This window comes from Etheostoma spectabile, chromosome 13 (genome assembly GCF_008692095.1).
Source record: "Etheostoma spectabile isolate EspeVRDwgs_2016 chromosome 13, UIUC_Espe_1.0, whole genome shotgun sequence".
Taxonomy (NCBI): Eukaryota; Metazoa; Chordata; class Actinopteri; order Perciformes; family Percidae; genus Etheostoma; species Etheostoma spectabile.
Genome location: NC_045745.1, coordinates 12,922,427 through 12,943,883, shown reverse-complemented (window position 1 = coordinate 12,943,883; position 21,457 = coordinate 12,922,427). Strand labels below are relative to the sequence as shown.

General features: G+C 38.5%; 1 protein-coding gene across 5 annotated transcripts in view; it reads right to left on the bottom strand.

Annotated features, from left to right (window-relative positions):
* Positions 1-21,457, bottom strand: part of myo7ab (myosin VIIAb) — a 55,483-nt gene that overhangs the window by 33,424 nt on the left and 602 nt on the right. For 2 of the 5 annotated variants that reach the window (XM_032534435.1, XM_032534436.1), the window contains exons 2-24: positions 19,902-20,007; positions 17,361-17,431; positions 13,789-13,902; positions 12,751-12,903; positions 11,440-11,457; positions 10,492-10,676; positions 10,025-10,146; positions 9,476-9,618; positions 9,225-9,338; positions 8,256-8,409; positions 8,030-8,106; positions 7,390-7,509; positions 6,239-6,381; positions 5,865-6,075; positions 5,536-5,671; positions 4,590-4,696; positions 4,316-4,357; positions 3,640-3,777; positions 3,067-3,225; positions 2,516-2,608; positions 1,618-1,712; positions 757-841; positions 402-620 (exon numbers count right to left, since the gene is read on the bottom strand). In XM_032534435.1, coding sequence (XP_032390326.1) covers positions 402-620; positions 757-841; positions 1,618-1,712; positions 2,516-2,608; positions 3,067-3,225; positions 3,640-3,777; positions 4,316-4,357; positions 4,590-4,696; positions 5,536-5,671; positions 5,865-6,075; positions 6,239-6,381; positions 7,390-7,509; positions 8,030-8,106; positions 8,256-8,409; positions 9,225-9,338; positions 9,476-9,618; positions 10,025-10,146; positions 10,492-10,676; positions 11,440-11,457; positions 12,751-12,903; positions 13,789-13,902; positions 17,361-17,378 — 2,646 coding nt within the window. In that variant the 5' untranslated portion in view covers positions 17,379-17,431; positions 19,902-20,007. The remainder of the gene's footprint in view (positions 1-401; positions 621-756; positions 842-1,617; positions 1,713-2,515; positions 2,609-3,066; positions 3,226-3,639; positions 3,778-4,315; positions 4,358-4,589; positions 4,697-5,535; positions 5,672-5,864; positions 6,076-6,238; positions 6,382-7,389; positions 7,510-8,029; positions 8,107-8,255; positions 8,410-9,224; positions 9,339-9,475; positions 9,619-10,024; positions 10,147-10,491; positions 10,677-11,439; positions 11,458-12,750; positions 12,904-13,788; positions 13,903-17,360; positions 17,432-19,901; positions 20,008-21,457) is intronic. The other 3 variants (XM_032534438.1, XM_032534437.1, XM_032534439.1) reach the window with 3 other exon arrangements.

Below are 21,457 nucleotides of genomic sequence, written 5' to 3'. Positions count from 1 at the left end.
TTTTTTTAACATTGCCACGTCCTATTTCGGATGCAGTTGGTTTAAAGGCCTCAGTATGCGTCAAATAAAATGCTTTTCTGATTGTCTGACAGTGTTTGAAACTTTCTTTCAGATAGTGGACTGCATCCTGCTACAACCTGACAAACAGAGAGTGGACCTTCTCATTTAACTCTCAGCAAAAAAACAATTATTCTTTGAATGTCCTTTAGGGTCTAATCAGTGTCTAACATCACAGGAAAATACATAAATAAAGTGTTACAGTTTCTTTTAGCCAAATGAAAAATAACAATTTATTTTCCCTATGTTATTCTTCACATCTACCCTCAACACCAATAGTCCTTTCTTTCTGGCACGTTAACAAAATAATACAAGTAGCAGTAATAAATATAATAACTTTTTACCTCTGCCCTGAGCCTCTGGCAGAGGCGTCTGGCTATCATGCCCCTGGTGTAGGCCTGAAGAGTCAACACGGCACGCAGACGCCTCCAAAATGTCTGCCGGATGAGGAAGCCGCGGCAACGGGCTTGGATGAGAGCAACGCGATGGCGAGTCGTCCGGTAGCTTTTGAAGCACTTCCTTGACCTGTAGACGGCCTGAAGGCGCAAGAAGCCAGACTGCATCTAAAGGAGAGGAAATTGTTTTAAAAGGTTTTTACTTTTTTACTGTTGCAGCAACATAAGAAAAAAAATACTGCATCTCAGAAGAAAATGTTTAAACAAATTTAAAAACTACACATTGAGTGTGTAAAGGACTCACAATTTGGTAATTCTTCCTGCATCGATAACCCCTCCACACCTTCTGGATAAAAGTCACAGCACTCCTCAGTCGGAGAAAGTAAGTCCTACAAGAGAAGAAGAGACAGAAAGTAGATTTTAAACATACAGTACATCATAAAGGATCCATTTACTCAAGTACTAAACTTTAAGGTACTTGTACTTTACTTTAGTATTTTCAATTTGTACTGTATACTACTTCTACTACTTACCTACTTCTCAGAGGTAAATATTGCACTTTTTACACCATTACATTTGTTTGACAGCTTTTGTTGATTTTCAGTTGACATTTTTTGGTTACACTTTACTTGAAGGTATCTACATAAGAGTGACATGACACTGTCATAACCTTGTCGTAAACATTATAAACTTCTTTTAGTGTTCACTATCTCATGACAGTGTCATGCGTTCATGACAGTGTCATGGGACTCTTATGTAGATACTTTCAAGTAAAGTGTTACCCATTCTTTTTTTATCCCGTCCTGTCCAGTGAAAACCACGTATTTTCAGATGTGTTGATGTTGAATATTTGTGATAAACTGAAGGATGAATAATACAAAAATTCTTAAGCTAAGTAAAGTCTTTAAAAGGCTTCTTGGATCAGCTGGAAAATGCATTGTCACAAAGCTGTTTTTCTGACACTGTGAAAAGTTGACTTTTAAGAGATGTGGTTCCTAGAGGTCAGCAAAGCCCCAAACATATGATGATATTATAGAATATGATGTATTGGTGTAGATTAAACTACCCAACAGTATATAAAGGAGTTAAAGTTAGCACAACATTAAACATCACCAGCAGTCCTTTTAATCCACAAAACTCCATCCTGTCCTAGAAAGCTCTTCACCTTTCTTTAAGTCCACGCACAGCCTTCTGGATGAGGATGACCTTGTCAGTAATGCCCTGGTCCCTCTCGATCTCCAGCTGCATGTCGTGGTGGTCCTTACAAAAACAAGCAGACAGAAATAAAGACGAGGGAAAACAGCTTGAGCGCCCCACAGTCCAGTTTAATTACTAAATTTGCTTGGTGATATGAACCACGAAAGATCTTAAAGTAAAACTTGAGATCTTTAGAAGTGTGGTTGAATGAGGTACTTATCCGTAGTCAGTGTATTACCTCGAGTAGATGGCGGTCGGCAATCAGACATGAGTACTGACGTAGAAGCTAAGCAATGTACCGCTGTGGACAGAGGCAGCAGCTAAACGTATTTCAGACATCTAAAGTGTAAGCTATATTCAGAATATTTTTACTGTTTAATTTTGCCTTTAGTGACGGGGAAATAAAGCTGTTAAAATTGCTCTTATTAAAGCTACCAGACTCGTTTGACAGTAAACAGTAATTTTACCTTACAGAACAATGGAGTTGCTGGTGTAACGCTATTTTTGTGGGGACCCGTCATTGACATGATGCATTCCCTAGCCCCTTACCCTAACCTTAACCATCAACCCTAAATGCCTAACCTTAACCCTTACACTCACCCTTACCATAACCTAATTCTAACCGTAATCCTAAAACCAAGTCGTAACCCTCAAACGGCTTCTCAAAAAAAACGGGGGTCCAGTATACTTGTGGGGTCCCCACGGATACAGTTAAACAAGAACACACACACACACACAAACACAAACACACACACACACACACACACACACACACACACACACACACACACACACACACACACACACACACACACACACACACACACACACACACACACACACACACACACACACACACAAATAACCTTCAGGAAAATCTTTGTCTTTCCGATCTGCCAGTCATCATGTTTCCCCAGACGGGCCAGGACGATCTGCTGACACGTCCCTCGTAAATCTTCCTGTAAGGAGAGAGAATCATGTAAAATGAGTTAGAGTAATATTGATATTTCCTGCATTAAGGAAATGTTGCATTACAGTCTGTAGATGTTACTGTCTTAAACAGGTATTTCTTAAACAGAAGCATCCAAATTGGTAAACATGACATAACAGTACAGCTGTGAGAGTGTTAATTTTCTATGTTATTTTGTAGAATAAAACAAGGAATATCTTAATTTAAGACCATTATTTGTGCATGGACTAACAGGGTTTTAATTAGTAAGCTTAATCGGTACTGGCTGGCGTATCTTTATATTTTGAATAGAACAAGGCTAGCTTTCCCCTCCTTCTTGCAGTCTTTATTTCACAAAGATAAGTCCTTTAATAAGGTTACTGCATAACCCACTTAAACATATTTAATCAGAATGAAAGAGACAATAGAAACATAATTATAACAGGTGGTAGTGGTTGTGTTGTTGACCTGTATGTGAGCAGGTTTGATGCCAGGCATGAGGACTCGGTAACGGTCCACAAACTCGCCAAAGGTGTATCGGATTGGATAGCCGGCCCGCCGTATCCTGATGGTCTCCATCATGCCAGAGTATCGCAGCTGACGAATACACAGCTCTCTGTCAAATAACTTAAAACAAAAAAAACAGACAAAATTAAGAGCAGAAGTAAAAAAAAAAAAAGGGAAAATATGCTTATTTTCTTTCTTCCCAAGAGGTAGATGTTACCACTCTCATGTTTGTATGGTACGGTAGCAAGTAGAATATAACAAAATCCCCCCCAATATAACAAGCTTCCTAATTAAAACATATCTCTTGTACAAAAAACAAAGTGTAAAAACTGTGATTTCTTTTATTTATTTTTTTACAAACCCCCCTTTTTCAATACTTTTGTACAGTGTGTTAATTTGTGAGCTATTTGTGAGTGTCCTGGCCAGAGACAATAATTCAGAAATGTACACATGGCTTCAACAATTTTAGAGACCCAACAACCCAAACCTGAATGTGCTGAAGCCTTGTGAAGAATATGTAGGAATTGTTCTCACCATTGGTTTTTTGCACTCGTTGGGTTTTATACAGCGAACGAAGAACGGCTGACACACGCTGAGCGTCCTCATCAGCATCTCCAGGGAACGTTTGAACTGACTGCTCAGGGTGGGTGAGCGTTTCCTCGTCTCAGCACCCTGCAAACACACAGACACTCAATGCGATCAGGTTTTCATATTTGTCATATTTTGTTAATGGTTTGCAGCATGTGACAAAACACTAGACACATTTCAAACACAGTGGTACACAATGGAAGCAGAGGGTGCACACACTGCACACAACGGACAAGCGAGACAGCAAACATGACAAAATCTCTCACAGCTGTCTAATTCCTTTCACCAAAGCAAAAAAACATGACAAGACCTTTTATTTCAAAAGCTCCTCAGTACTCTGGATGTTTTTTCTAATTGTCCTGTCAAAAGCAATGATTGCTTTGAGAGACTGCGAAGTGTGTGTCAGAGAGTTTGCTGGTTAATTTCTCATTAACGTGATGCTACATCTCATCAAATAAACAACCTTTTCCTTCTGGTTTCCGCTACAACAAAGTGCACACCTGTATGATTAAATGAAGAGCCTGAGGAAGGAGGGGTGGGGTGCTCTGGATTCATTGGGTTTTTATCCAGTGAACACACAGGGTTTCTGAGTGACCATATGTTGCTAAAGGCTGTTGATTACCTTGGGAGTGGGGGTGCTGGGCTGCTGATAGCCACACAGAAACTGATGAGGAAACAGAGAAGATTAGTTAATTAGTTAAAAGTTATTAGTCAAAAGCCAACACCGTGAGGAGAAACTCTAAAGGGAGGCAAGAGTCACCAGTGACATTATCCCTTGAAGACAGCAACACCTTAAAAGTCAAAACAAAAGTCAAAAAGGTGGTGAAAAATATTAGTCCACTAGAGGTATTGATGCAAGCAAATTCTAGTAGTATTAGAGGATTTGATGGTCTCACCATGGCCACGTCAGCCTGGAAGATCTGCTTGATGAACTTGTTCTTGGATGAGTGGACGAGCTGGATGATGTCGGTGTGGAGGCTGTCTCGGTTTTTCTCCAGGAAGCCTGAAGGAAGAACGAAGAGAAGTAAAAGTACTAATACCACACTGTAGAAATACTCTGTTACAAATAAAAGCCCTGCATTGAAAATAAATATATATATACAGTATATATACATATATACAAGTATATAAGTATAATCTTAATCAGGTGTAAAATGTACTTCATAATTGAAAAGTATAAAAATGTCCCCTGTGATTGTTATGCTATTATTGCTCTAGCATTAACATAAATACTGTTGTATGTGGTTGAGGTGGAGCTCATTTTGAACTATTGACCATTGTCAATTGATTGTTTGATTTGTAAAAAATAATGTTAAATAGTTAGAAATGTTCATCACAATTATCAGGAGCCCAAAGTGACTATTTTGATAATGTTTTGTTTTGTTCACCCAACAGTCCAAATCTGACATTACTATTAATATATTACAATTTTTAACATTGTTAAAAAGAAAAGCAGCTAATTTTTTGCATATTTTTTCAAATTTGTGAAAAATTACTTAATTTTCTGTCAATCAACTAATATGTGATAATAAGTGTATGCAGTATTTGAGTTGATGTACTTACTTACTTTCCATCCCTCCCGGGACCTGAATCAAGGTCTAAAATATACTCAACATAATCATGACAGGTAGGGTTTTGTTTAACTGCCACAGGTCTCTTAGTTTCTATGACTTTATTATTTCACAGCTGCTTGTCATTACACAGAGCATTGGCGTTCTCTCTCAACAGAATCATCTCTTGAAAGTCTGAGCCAAAACCCATTACAAACAGGAGACGAGCGAGAGAAGGAGAAACATAAAAACAAAGCATGAAAATGTGACAAAATGATGAAAGAGAACTCACCTCTGGTCTCGTAATTCACCACACCAGCAAAGTGTTGAATACCAAACTGGGTTGCGTAGCTGTTTTTAGGAGGGATGTAGTTGTAGTTGAGCTTGTGCTGTGAGTTTAGCTTGTACAGCATCGTAGCATCAGTTCCCTGACAAGACACAAAGAACCATCGGCGATAAAGAAAAGCAAAATAGATCTGTTGACTTCTTTACTATTGAATTGCGGCTACAAATGTGGTTGGCACAAATGATCCTGTAAAAGGCCCAACACTGGCCCAGCTAATCAGTAAATCAATGTAACACTTAAACAATTGACTGTCGTAAATCTCCTTTGAATTGCACCTTCGGGAACTTGCTCTCTTCATCAATGAGGGAGATGATGTTCATGGGTTTGTTGGCAATCATGTCCAGTGCGTCCTGGTTGTCTGTGAACTCGATGTGCTGCCAGCTGATGTCCTCCAGGTTGTACTCCTCTTGCTCCAGTTTGAAGACGTGGCGAACAAAGAACTGCTGCAGGTTCTCGTTGGCAAAGTTGATGCACAGCTGTTCAAAACTACAGTGAACAGAAATCAGAGCAGAGAAAGCAGGAGAGTAGGAGGTGTGAAAGTTCAGTATTAAATTGGCGGAAACAACATGGTTTGATGATACAAACTCAGATTAAAAGAAGAATTGACCAATAATGATGTTTTCTAATCAAATGACCAAGTATAAATCACCTGTTGACAATAAAGTTCTCAAAACCAAAGATGTCCAGCAACCCGATTGACCTGCGTATGATGTTACTTTCGCAAGAGGGCGGTCTGAATATGGCAGCATTGATCTTATCCACAATCCAGACAAACAGCCGACCGTATATTCCCTGGAAGATGAAACAGTGAGAGTGAGGACAGTCATAATACACATCATTAAAGCTCCATTGTGTAACTTTTTGAGTTGATTCTTAGCAAAAACCTTTTTGTTCTTTCACAAATATGTGCTAATTCATGTGTAATTACTTCCACCAACCAATCAAAGTATTCTTGTAAGTGTAGAATCTGCCACTCAGAATCCTTCAAAATACATACGAGCGAGTCACTCCTATATGTAGTCTGCCATGTTGCAAAAAACGTAAGCCAAAGAGGGACATACCTCCACGTTTCACGCTTTTACACTCAGTGGCAGTGTGACAAATGCCATGAAGGTGGAGAAAATTACTCAGCGAAGTTAAAAAGATAATTAAAACGAAAACGCTACAAAGCAACAAGACCAAAGTTAATATTGGAGTGGCTTTTCCAAGATGGGAAGAGCTCATATGAAGAAAGGATTTCAAAACGGACGCTGAAGTCGCCTGCTTTCTTCTCTAAAGGTAATTAAGCCAATTTGTGCACATTCAACGTTTTATAGTTGCTTGGCTAACTATAGCATGGGTGTACTAGAATGACGTCTAGTATACTTTTCTTGGTGTCAATGATCAACTTTGTAACAAACGTAACCATTTGTGTTGTAATTTCCTTGGCAGACAACTCACGTCATGCAGTTGTAACACAGACTAGCTACAGCTAGAACTGAGTTGTGACATCACAGCTGTACAGAAGTCCTGACAGCTCATTTAAAGGCACAGTTTTTGAATACAGGCTGCATGCATTTCCCTGTGGATTGAGCATTTTGATACTTTTACAGTATTTATATTGCACCTCAACCTGCTTTATGATCAATAAATACATGGAAATCTCACTTTTTACAACATGGGCTCTTTGAAGGCCATGAAAAAGACATTTTCTCAATCAGCTTCTCACTATGAGCGATGGGGTCCTACATGAAGTTTTCAACTAAAGTTGGAAGGATCTTTAGATCAGAGATTTTTGTATTAGTGGTAAAAGACCGGTACCTTGACAAAGGCGTCCCTGACATCTAGGCCTTGTTCCATGCTGAGATGTGTGGCAACACTTTCTCCACGGGTGATCAGGGTTCGTGTCGTCAAACACACCATCACATCCTTAGGATCCACCTACAGCAGTGCACAACAAGCAACGTTAGAAAAACGGCAATGTGCTTCTCTTTTCTCAGACTGTATACTGCTGTATTTTAAGCAGTTGATGGCCTTTTCTGATACATAGCAGTGCCTGAAATGGGCCACTACTCTCACCTGTACTGTCACCTTGACATTTTGTCCACGAGTACCCTTACTTGTGACTGTTTTTAAATTACAATTAAGATATTACAATAATAAGATAAAAATGATTTAACGCATTCAGCACCCCCTGTATAAACCAAAGAGAATTATACTTTGTTTCGTAACCCCCTTTTCAGGCACTGAAAGCTTCCTTACACCATATCTTCAAAAGATCAACGTATGATATACTGCTGAATTAGACTTTTTGGTCCAACTGAGGCACGCGCACACACGCACACACGCACACACACACACACACACACACACACACACACACACACACACACACACACACACACACACACACACACACACACACACACACACACACACACACACACACACAAATACACACCTCCATGAGTGAAGCAGCAGTTACCAGGTCAGGAGATCTTACGACCACACAGGCGTCCAGGTTGTCGTACGTGCGAGCTGATGGTAACCAAAAAAATAATTGTTTTCCTCACACCTCTTTTCTAATCAGCGTATTATCTACTGTATTTGCTATGTGGTTCTATTTATTCCATTGTCGACAAAAGCAGAACCTTATAAGCTAAGTGTATGTGTTCAGTTCATTTTACCCTCGAAGCGGAGGTTGCCCATGTGCAGGATGGCAGCCAGCAGCTTAGAAATCTCCCAGTTCTCTGTCTCAGTGAACATCAGGACCTTCATGGCCGACAAGATGCTGGAGTAATCACTTAGGTCGTCACGACCGTCACACGCTGTACATTTACCCTGGAGGGTAAAAGACACAAAAATTGTTAAGATTATATTTATAAGCCAAACTAGTGGAGTGGCTCTAGGAACAGCAAGTTGGTCTGGTAGTTGTCGCTGTTTGGATGTGTCCTATTGAAATGCTCAGGGAAGCTTCTGTGTGTTGATCTTCATTAATGTTAACCTTATGTCAACTTTGTAATCCTCATCCCTGAAGCATTTCATCTTTTTTAAAACCAAAATATACAATTATAATAAAGCATAAAGCTCACCCCTGTAGAGCTGTAACAATTAGTTGTTTAATCAAGTTAATAGACAGTAAATAAATCTGCAATACCTTTTTTACAATTGATTAACTGTTTGTTATTCTTGCTATTTTCAAGCATTTTTGTGGTTACTGCTTTTATTTTCTCACACGGAGGGTTAAGGTTTTTTACCAGAATATTTATTTACCAATTATATTATAAAAAATAAACTAGAAAAAAGTTTTTTTGCATACATTATGTTACAATGCAAACAAGTCAACTTGCTAACGTCAAGTGTGGATAATGTGAAGTATTGGTCAGTTTTATGGATATTTGTCAATATATCATACCACACTGGAGAGGGATGTTAACAGATCCAGATCTCTGTTTTAATAAAAGCTTAATACTTACCTCATATATCAGTCAATACACACAGACATTAAACATTAAAACACAGTAAACATGATGTAATGGTATGTATTGTGTGTCTAGTGTGGACCCTAGTAAGAGTAGCCGACTGCTGTGGCATCGGCTAATGGGGATCCTTTTAATAAACAATAATAATAGTCTCTGACACAACCACAGACTCACCATGGTGAGGTAGGAGTAGTCTGTGGCGAGGCCTAGGCCCAGCTTGGCCTTCATCTCAGGAGCCATCCCCTTCAGCATGCAGTAGAAAACATGGTAGTTCCTCTCATCTGGAGCCTGGAGGAGAAGAGGGGTAAGAGTCAGAGAAGTTGAAGAAATAAAAAAATAAAAACTGAACTGAAAAGGCCTGAAGTCATAACTGTTTCCTTTGCTGACACTGAGCATGTGTATGATATTATGATCCAGTGTCTCACCTGTCGACACACACGAGACTTCTCCAGCAGGTACTGCTCTATCTTGGCTCCTTCAATGGCCCCTCGCTTGTTGAAGTGGATATCAATATACTTCCCAAACCGACTGGAGTTGTCATTACGAATGGTCTTGGCATTGCCAAAGGCTGAATGAATTGACAAATCATACGGTGAGTGGGGAGATGGGGATAAGCTCAGAAACATAGACAGAGCTGGGTAACAGTAGAGTCTGACAGTGCACAGCTCAACTGATGTAGCTTTATGTCGTATAAAAATGATTAACACTACAACTATTGATATGGTGATGTGATGTGTGACAGTGTACAACTACTGAACAGAGGACTGATAGAGGTTCAAAATGTATTAGTAACCTGGAAAAAATTGAAAAACATTTGAAAGTTGAACATTTACATATCCATGCAAAATGGGAAAATTCCACCTGCTGCTGAAGATCATTTCATATGATCAAAAGCTCCAGAACAGCTAGATTTGACGTGTATTTTCCAAGATTTGCGTGTACATTTGAGTGTCAAAACACTCCTTGTGTCTGACCTTCGAGAATGGGCGTGGCTTCTAGGACTTGCTGCTCTATCCAGGAGTGTTGCCCGCTGATGGCTGCGAGGAACTGCAGAATCAGCTTTGTGCTCTCGGTCTTTCCAGCTCCAGACTCTCCACTGTCACACAGAGAGGACCATTACACACTTGTACAACCCACAGACACACAAAACTTTGGGGAATACACTTGTCTGCTTTCTTGCTGTGTCGAGGCGTAAACCTTTACATAGGAGTTCTACCTGTTCTACCAACTGAGCTATCTGGGTACCCAGAACAAGAATCTTTGTAGTAAACATGTTTTTAATTTTCTAAGGAAAGTAAAACGTGCCTTTTAAGATTTGAAGTTGTGTTGGTGCATAAGTATTGAGTGCTGGAAGGTTGTGTGTGTGTGTGCTGTAGTTTAATTTGTTTATGCATGTTGTATGTGCTTCACTTTGAGCCCACCTTAATATGTTCACACATACCTGATGATGCAGCACTGGTCCTTGTTGTTCCGCTGCATGTTGAAGTAACAGTTGTCTGCAATGGCAAATATGTGCGGCGGCAGCTCGCCTATCTTCTTATTGGTGTAGAGGCGGATCTGGTCTGGAGTGTAGATGGGTAGCAGCTGGTAGGGATTGACTGCTACCAGGATTGAGCCAGTATACGTCTACAGGAACCCCGAAACAAAACAGTGGATGTTTCAAAAGACATTACACTCATGCATTTTAAAGACAGATTATCTCCTACTTTTACAACCTACTGTGGTTATAACTTCCAAATCATTGAATATAGTTGTAAATATGATCTTAGGTTGAATCCCATTTCTCTATCTTACCCCTTCCCCTTACCCCTATCTCTCTTGGCCCTCAAATCCGAGTGGTAAGGGTTAGGGGTAAAAACATACCCCTATGAAATGGGACACCACTTGGTTACATCACCATACAGAATTGATCCCAAACTTCCAAGATGCCGTCTGCAAGTGTCTCTATGTTGATTGCGTGGGTGTCATATGCATTTATATATTTTATAGTAGCTTTATGTACTGTCCCTATAGATTGGAATTCATAGTGTTAAACATTTACACCTTATTTTACTTTAATTTGACTGATTGAAAAATGTAACGCAATTTTACAGATTAAACTCAAAGATAAAGATTCCATTGTTGTAATCCCAAGAAATTGTAATTCTTGCAGCAAATCATCACAGTGATTTATGATTATGGATCTAGTCATCCAAATGTGTTTCATTATGCTTTAATTAAAGCGCTAACAAAAAGGCCGGAGCTAAAATGAGTTACTGAGTGAGTAGCCTACATAAGAAAGAAGAATTAAAATCAGTCACTAATAAAGCAAGAAAAGGAAAAGAAAGAAGAATCATGTTAGAATATATTTTTTGTCACACCAATTTTTCTATTTTAACTTCATACTCACCCGTCCACCACAATTTGTCTACATTGAGAGAAAGAAAAACACAACCATAAACTGTTACAGAACTAACTAGGACACTCTCAAAAAGGAATACGCAACAGACGTTTTTAGGAGCTTACTCATTTTGGTCAACTGAGCTGTTAAAGTTCCCATGGCAAGAAAATTTCCCTTTATGAGTTTTTTTTTAACATTAATGTGAGTTCCTTCAGCCTGCCTATGGTCCCCCAGCGGCTAAAAATGGCGATGGGTGTAAAACGAGCCCTGGGTATTCTGTTCTGCCTTTGAGAAAATGAAAGCTCAGATGGGCCGATCTGGAATCTTGCCCGTTATTACAAGATTTGCTTTGCCCACCCAGAGAATTTGGCCCACCCATGAGAGAGAGAGACATCATGGCTTTCAAACGAGCAAAGTTGCAGTTGGTCAAGGCCACACCCCCAGCCTCCACCTTCCCCCCCTCTCCTCCTCAAAAGCTACACACTCAGAATTTCCACATACTGAGAAAAGCTCATTGTGGGACTGGCTCTATGGTTGTAATTCTGCACCAAGGCTGAATTTTGGGAAAGAGACTTCAGATTTGGTATTAGGGGACCACTAAGGTCCATATAAGCACATCCAAAGAGCAACATGTCATGGGACCTTTTAGGGATAGTTTGGATTTTTTGAAGCGGGGTTGTACGAGGTATTATCCATAGTCAGTGTATTATCTATAGTAAATAGCGGTCAGCTCGCCCCCAGTTTGGAAAAGCAAACAGGATTAAAGATAGAAAAGCCGTTTCCAACGGGGAACTGAAGTAGTCATGACTCTTTACAAAGCCACGCAATACACAGGAGTTGCTGGTCTACTGCTGGCTCGATCGTCTAGTTAGTTTGTGGTATTGTGTAAAAAACAGAAGTTGCACAATAACACAAACAAACTAACTGATCGAGACAGCGGTAAATCCATGTTCTGCAAGGTATTATAATTATAATAATATAATATAATAATATAATAATTACTATTATTGTTATTGTTTTTGTCAAAAGGGCTTTGAAGAAAATCACATAATGGCTTCCGTTAGAGAAAATATTCTAAATATAGCGTACACTGCCGTGTTTCCGCTTACATAGGAATCCCCATTTCTATTCCTTTTATAAGTAAACCTGTAGTGCTCAGTCAAAGAAGGATGTTAGGAATATTCTGTTTAGTGCTTTAATGTATTATTATTTACCAGTTAACTGGGTTGTAGCCAATATCCACGTAAAGTGAGGAAAACGCTATCTAAACATTTGTGTCTTCTTTAAGAGTTGCAGTGGTTATTACAAAGAGGTACTAACATAGATGACGCGCTCATTGTAGCGGATGAGGAGGTTGCGGAGGATGCCAGCTTCGTTGAGGTCGCCCAGACGGATCATGTCTTCCACCCCGTGGATGGAGGTTGGGTGCATGGGCTTGATGTTGGTTGCATTCTGAGGGGAAATCCAGTGTTCCTGCATGAGTAGGGATAGAAGTAAGAGTCAATTAGAGTGGAAAAAGGTCTGGCAGATTCTGGTTTATCACAATTTATTCATAGTTTGGTAGTTTGGGCCATCACATTTCTTTTGGTTATGATAACATCATACTCACCAAATTAATTTCTTATGTGGGAATGTACCGGTACAAAAAAGTCACACAAACAGGACAAAAAACACAAGCAATTAGACGATCTGATCGACGATCTGATTGACAAGCCGAACTGTTGACAGTAAACAAGCCAACAGCTGATCCAGATTATTACCTAAACCACTTTATTTGAAGATAAATCTGAAAGTGAGCACAACTGATGTGTTGATATAATCCCTCATTAACATGCACCTTGGTTAAATATTGTTATGTTCAGCTAATACAGTATCAGAGCGGACTTCCGTGTTCATCTCCAGTTCACTCGTTTGAGTTTCATGTCGATCATTCCCACACCCATGCTCATGTCTCCTTTATTCTATTTTTTACCTTCACAATAGTTACATTTGCAAAGAATAATTGCACACTAACATTTTCAAAATAATTTCTATAGAACAAGCTTTGCGATTGTACATATATGACAAATAATGATTTGATTTTAAGTCACTCGAGTAGGAAGTCTGTCTGTAATCTGTGATGGATGTTTACAACAGACGCTTTGGGGAACAATTTTACCATTGGCTTTCGTTTTCTCTTTTAAAAAAACTGGCTGTTGGTTTGTTAACAACCTGTCTGATAGTGTTGTTCTCCCAGTTTGACTTCTTTTCAGCCAGGACGATGAAATTAGTGGGTAAAACATTGTTATTATCTTAATATTTACAGTCAATGGTTATAATTAAGGACACAACAGTAAATGTGTTCTGCTGTTGACTTACACTCCCTTCGTCATCCAGAACCTGGATCTGTCCAGAGTCGCACAGCTTGACCACGGCTCCCACAGGGACGTCAAACTCTCGGCCCGTTTTAAGGTCCAGCCACACATAGTCCCCCTGGATAATTGTAAAAACACAGCTCTATTTAAATATGGACAATTTCATCAAGAGTTAACACAATTAAAAGACAAACTGGCAAATCCAAAAGAATGGTAATCAGTGTGTACTTTTCTGTATGTTGTCATCTGGACCAATGTTTTGCACTTTTGATCACAAAACAAATAAGCACAGTAAGAGAAAAATAACATCCATTAAAAAATCGTTTAAAAATATGTTAAATATTTCTGTTTTTTATGAAAAGAGCCCATCAGTGTTTGAAACCAAGACGATGGAAGGTGCAAAAGTTCAAAGAAAGAATATGTGCATTGTGCAGAGATAATAATCTCAACATGTACGTTAAGATAGATAGATAGATATGCATTGTGATGCACTGAGTCAGATGTGATGCGGAGGCCCATCAAACTGCAAAAATAACTACAAACAAATTTTAACAGCTGACAGAGGTGAGTGTGAGCTGTTACGTGACTAATGTTTTTGTGCCTGTGATTATTTCATTATGTATGTTGAATAACAGGAAATATCAAAGTTGCATCACAGACCCAGAGTTGCCTAATTGTTCAGCTTCCAACTCTTTGAATGGGAGGATTAAGTCTAAAAAAAAGTCTTAAATCTGACCACCTTTATCCCAGTATGGACGTGATGTAACACCTGACTGTTGGGATCTGCAGAACTTTGTCTATTTCCCCTCATTCCCCTGTGTTTTCCCTTCTCCCTTCCTGTTGTATGCTCGTTTTTCCCCTTACTGTCTAGGCTGGGTGTGGCTGACCTACATTCTGCTCATGAGCTCTAACTCCATACACCTGCTGCTCCTAACACCTGTGGTCCATCTCCCTGATTATCTGCTACCTGATTTAAGACAGTCCATTCACTCCCGTCTTTGCCAGTTTGTTGTGAAACGCCTTGGTAATACCTTGGTCTAATCTATTATAATATTTTGTTGTTGTTCAGTCTGGTTTATTTTGGAAACCTGCCTCTAACCTGCTTGTGTGTCTGTGCTACTGACCAGCCATAATAACCTGACCCATCTGGCCTTACCTGTGGTCTCTGTGGATCACCTGCCTTGGAAATTATCTTCTGTTTGATCACCTGCACTCTCTTTTGACATTAAACTTTTTTTTTTTGTGTCTGCATTGTGGGTCCAGTTAAAACTATTGCAAAACATAACACTGACCTTAGGGCTTTATGTTGTCAGTGTTACTTTCATTAATTGGTAAGATTCCGCTACAGGAAATCATTCCTACCACAGGCACTTTTAAACACGTCTTCACTAGGTGCTAGATAAGACTCTGATACACCACAATACTGCAGTAACTGCAACCTGCACAATTGGTTTATTTACATTTTAGCATACATTCTAGCATACTATTTAAGCAGTTGCAAATTTTGTTTTCCCATCCTGTATATATTAAAATATTTATTCTTATATTTGTATTCCTATTGTTATTAATATTTCATGTATATTGTATGTATGTATATTGTATCCTAGTATTTCCTTTATATTTATATTCTGTGCTGTGTGACTGATGTATGTTTGCTGCTGTAACACCATCATTTTCCATTTTTTGGGGATCCATATCTATCTATCTAAGATCATCTGTTACCTTGGTGGGCACCAGGATCTATATGTGATAACTATATCTGACGGACTAAGTGCTACTAAAATGTGAAATAACTTTATGTTTTCATTTGTTATTCTTGCACACCTCAAACCCACTGGGTTGGTAAATCCTAGTGTGGGCTGTTGAGGTTTTATCTAAGATAATATATGTTGCATTAATGTTTATACCATACACAGAACTTTAAGGTGTGAATAGTTAATTCTTTGGGTTCTTAAAGAGTAAGTTCACCTCAATAAAAATAATTGTTAAAATAAAAGCCAAAACATGTTGGCATGTTTTGAAGACCAGTAGCTTTTACAAACCTGTATCGTCCTCTGTTACACTGACAATCTCATGAGATGTAGTCTGTCATTCATCCCTTGAACACCTCCCATCATGGACTAGTTTGCTTTTGTAAGATGTGTTTTGGCATTTTATTTCATTTCAATCCATTTCTTTTTTTATTTCTGTCACAGTACAGCACTGACACAGCATGTACAGCCTTAGTAATATTTTCAACATCTCTTCACATTACTAAATGTGTTATGTTTTTGTGTTTAATCTTTGGCGTTTATTCAGTCTCTGCAGTGTGGAAGTCATCCCATTATTGGTGATATTTTTGTGAATAAAACTTGCCCCCGATTGGAGGCAGCCTTATATAGCAATTTGGGGGTTTCTATTAAGTTACTGATCACACCTAACAAACAAGCAATTAATGACACCTTTGTGCAGTTGAGAGGATTTGAAACAGGATTTTGAACTCGACTTGAAACACATATGAACGAACCTCACTGGAAAAATTAAGAGAGATTTAGGATAAGAAGAAAAAAAATGTTCTTGTATGAGGCCCAGACAGGCTGTCTGTTTTTCTTTTCATTACAGGGTTTTCTGTTTGTTGCTGTGTGCTCGAGATTAAAAACAAAAGAAAACAAAAGGTGTGCCAGGAATGCAATGCGCTATGACGTAGTTGCCCCTTCTAGGGTATTGTTGGAATTCCCTCTTGTTATTTTGATAACGGCATTGGCATTGCATAAGCCTGAGAAGTCCAGTAAATATTAAAGGTGCTCTAAGCGATGTCACACGTGTTTTAGGCTACAACAATTGTTGTCACATACAGCAAACATCTCCTCATTATCTGCTAGCTGCCTGTCCCCAGAACACACTGTAAAAAAAGGCGGTCTCTCTAGACAGCTCAGGGTCTACAAACGACAGCAAAAACCAACTGTGCCCACCTGCACCACAAAGCATCCACAAACAGTGTTCCAGCGTTCCAGCCAATAACCAACAAGAAGGATTTGGGGGTGGGGGTTGGGGGTAAGTGCGCGGAAGCACAGAAGGGAGGGGGAGGGGACGGGATGAGGACGAGGGAGGGACAAGGTAGTCTTGTTTTGTTTGAAAATACTTTGAACGTCAAAAAGAAGTAATGTCACCCAACATCGCTTTAGAGAACTTTTAATAATAGGCTTATTTTAAGCATGACATATTCTAATGTAATGTGCATATTAACAAATAATAACAAATTAAATGTGTATGTCATTATAAAGTAAGATTGACAGCTCTAGTCAATGAGGATACAGACAAACAGCTTTAGCCTCATCTCTAGCATGACTTCATGTTTATAGCCATCAAGTGCATATTTACAGGCTTTTTAGTTTTAAACTGAATCAGCAGTACAGTAGAAAGTATTAAGCTTTCTAAAGTTGATATAATCTGATAGCAACAGTTGTCATTTCAGCCAACAAAGTCCACAGTAGTTGGATCACTGTAAACTGTATTATGTAAACTGAGATGAGGAAAAAAATAACAGGATGTGAGATGGAAGCAGACATCGAGTCATTTCTGCCCAAAGTGACTGACCTGCTGCAGAATGACCATGGTTCAGCCTCGCGTTGATACCAGGACATCAGAAGTCACCATGTGTGGGCTCTCTGCAAAGGAGACACAGGCATCATTAGACTGAAAGAACAAACTTCAACAGAATGAAGTATACAGGAACTAAAAAAAACACATTGTTTTAAACCTTTTTATTGCTTTTTTTAACATTTGAATAATTACAAATTAACAAACGACAGAAAGATATTTCAGAAAACATTAAAACTATTATTAACTCTATGGATAAGCCTATTTTCTTATATTTGATATTTAATGTAAAGACACCAAAAACAACGCTTTGTACTGAACTGTTTGTGTGATCTTTTTTGAAATCTGACTTCTGGATGTCAGACTATGTCCCACGTTGCTGCATCCAGAGCCACCCAAGATGATTGTGATTGGTTTAAAGTAATACAAATAAGCCAGAGAGTTTTTTGTCTATATCAACGACGTTCCACTTCCGGGATTGTTCAGGTGCCGCCGGAAATTCAACCGAATGTCCCTCATTTTAGGCCAAATATCCCTCACCTTTCGCTTTCTTTGTGCATTCTAAACTCCAGAACTATGGTTAACTGCTCCATATACAAAACCTTGTACCATGAATTATTAACAACCACGTACTGCAATGTACTCGTTTTCAAATTGAACTCAAAGTTGCATTTTTATCTTCCACTATGTTCACCAACTAGTTACTAACTGTCTGTGTCTGCTGTCTGGTGACTGGCAGATAACTTTGGTTGGTTGGAGCTTTTTTTTAATTTTGTTGTAGGTGAAAACAAGGTTGATTACAGGGAATTTGTGGGATAAAAAATCAATAACAATTAACTGAAAGAAGGGAGGTGATAACTCTCTCTCTCGGGTTTGTCACTACAAGTGATACCTTTAAATATTATACCATATATACATATTGATTAGACAAGATATTTACTAGATTGGAGATAATTTGCTAACAGGCCACCCAAAAAATGTGTTAAGTTCATAGCACCCAGTAATACTAGAGCATTAGACAGCAGGGTTAGAGCAGAGATAATCAGCCATGTGGTTCAGGAATAGGGGGGTTAAAGGGTCTGGTGGGGGCTGCTAAAGGCTTACTTGGCTAATCCCAAGTACGAGCCATAGTTACAGTCGTGACTCATTTTCGTCCCCACTGAGCTGTTTTTCTTTTGTTACCCTCATTCACTATGACGAAGGTGCAGTCCTTTGAATACAGTATACGATGGACTTTTTGTTCCCAGTTGACTATGCTAAAGTAGAATAATTTTGAATCTTTACACAGTCACATTTTGCAGTTGTAAACATAGTATACTTACAAGCAACATTTTATAGTGAAAACTGCAGTCCATGTTTGTGCACTGACACCTCATTTTGAATGCAGGGACAAGGTCCATTTGGATATTTAATGAAATGATCTAGATCGATTTGAATCACTTACTGAAGTATTTGGACAAAAGGTGAAAAGGCAAATGAACCTCTTCCCTGCTAATTACTTCACATCACTCCAGTTCTGAAATCTTTACACTGGCTTCCTGTGCCTCAAAGAATTTATTTCAAAATACTTAGGGCCAAAATAGATTTCTGATCTGCTACACTATGAACCACCCAGACCGCTCAGGTCGTCTGGGACAGGTCTGCTTTCTGTCCCCAGAGTCAGAACTAAACAGAGGGAAGCAGCATTCAGTTTTTATGCTCCTCATATCTGGAACAAACTCCCAGAACACTGCAGGTCCGCTGCAACTCTCAGTTATTTAAAATCAAGGCTGAAGACATTTAATTTTGATGTTGCCTTTCTTTAAATGATTGTTAATTTCTATAATGTTCTTATACTGCACTGTAACTTTTGTTCTTGTGTTTTATCTGTTTTTATTGTGTGCTTTACAAATAAAGCTGCCTTGCCTTTATGGAAATACTAACAAGTGAGACATAATTAGCTTGTTTGGCCAAAAGAAAAAACAGACAGTATGAGTGATGAATATATTCCATGCCATGGGGATAAGGGATAAAAAAACCATATATATATATATATATATATATATATATATATATATATATACACACACACACAGACACAGACACACACATACAGTATATATATATATATATATATATATATATATATATATATACACACACTGTTTATACAGTATACACATATATATACACACACACAAACTACCATATACCTAAATCAGTACACTATCCAGTTCATCTCTAGCCAAGTTCATCCATATGTAGAAAGTCACAATTGTTCCTTAACACAGACCGATAGATCTCTACCATACAAAGTGGCCTTGCCTGTATCCACAACCCCTAACGAACCCAAATGCACATGCGCGCGCACACACGCACGCATGGTTTCACAGGTAAAATATAAATTAAAGGAATGTATCTGACTAACATCCTTCAACCTGCTGAGAGATTTTAAGTAATGGCCAACAGAAATCTTGCTAATGCCTCAGGTGCTAATCTCTGCGTGTGTGGCCCATAATGCTACCAGCATGTGTACTGTGTATATCACTTGTGACTCACATGGCAGGGATTCAGAGGTGCAGGCACAGAGAGGCATGACGCTTTCATTGTTGACCAAAAAAGTTGAATGTTTCCATGTCTTCCATGAGTTCTGCTGGGTCAGTCTCTGCAAAACATAACAGAAGTATCTTGACTTTATGATATCAAAACTGTTACGCAATGCAGAATTCATTGTTGGAATTTTTGAGGAACTTGTACTGTGCTTTTATACTTCCACATTACTACTTCTATTTATCTGACAGCTATAGTTACTTGACAAGATATATGTCAAATATGTCACATATGTCAAAAATACATGTTATAATCACACTTCCATCATTTATGACTATAATCATCCTATAGGCTTAAGGGTCTTGGTTAATGTCCTCTTTGCCCATTTTTTCCCAGTTGTGCTTCTTAGTTCTTCAACAATTACTAGTCATTGGTCGCGTGTCAAGGGAGCTGTTTTTTTCCCCAATTCCTTGTACAGCTATTTGCTACTAATAGTATTTTACCAAAAATCTTCCTCTTCCTGTTACATCTTTTTCAAAGATATTACACATCTATCCTAGTTAGGCTTGTGCCAAATCCAATTGGCCTTCAGATTGTATATTGATGACAGTTGAGGAGATATTTGACGATTGTTTTTTCCCACGCTGATGTTAAGGCGATTCTAATTAACTTATTATAAGAACTAAGTAGAAAGATTTGCATTTACAGATGTTTCTGGTAAAGTGGCACGTCTCCGTTAATTCTGGTGGAGTGCTGATGACAATGATTGCAGTGGACCAGTATGAAGAGCCAACAGTGATCGGACTACCAGGAAATGTATTTGTACTGAACTGGTGCTTTGTTTAAAGCTAATTCACATTTTTCTGAGCTCAACTGCAGCACAATGCTAGCTTCATTATATGGTCAGCATATCACTGATTTGATTGCGCAATTTTAAAACGTTTTAAGCACACGTATTGATTGCATCAGTTCACTTTTTCATATTTGCAGCTGTTACACTATGTCTACAAAGAGTTAAGAAAAACAACAATAAGCTGAGCTGAAACTGAATAGAAAATAATAAAACTGAAAAATGATCGAACTATTTTGACAATTGGTAATTTGAGTACTTTTTCAAGCAAAGATAGCAAAAAAAAATGTTTTCAGCTTCTTAAAAGGTGCTTTTCATTTTCATAATTAACTTTTATTTGAACAGCACAAGACGTAACCTTGGGCTTTAGGAAATTGGGACAGGTATTTTTTAAAACTATTTTTCAACATTTCATCGGCTGTATGCTTAATTGTTAATAAAAAAAATATGGTACAGTAAGTGGCAGCCTTGAGTTAAGATCCTTTTTGGGTCAAGCTATCTTAATATTATCTTGTTCTGAGTAAAAAAAAATTACAGTTTTGCTGCTTGTGACTACTGTTATTCACTTAGTTGTAGTACCTAAAAACATTCTTTAATGCAACAATTTTACTACTGATACTCTTATTCTTTTCTGTATGACATTTCTATCTGCTTCTTGCATTGCCATTCAGTTTCTAACTAAAACTGAATGCAACACACACACACACACACACAC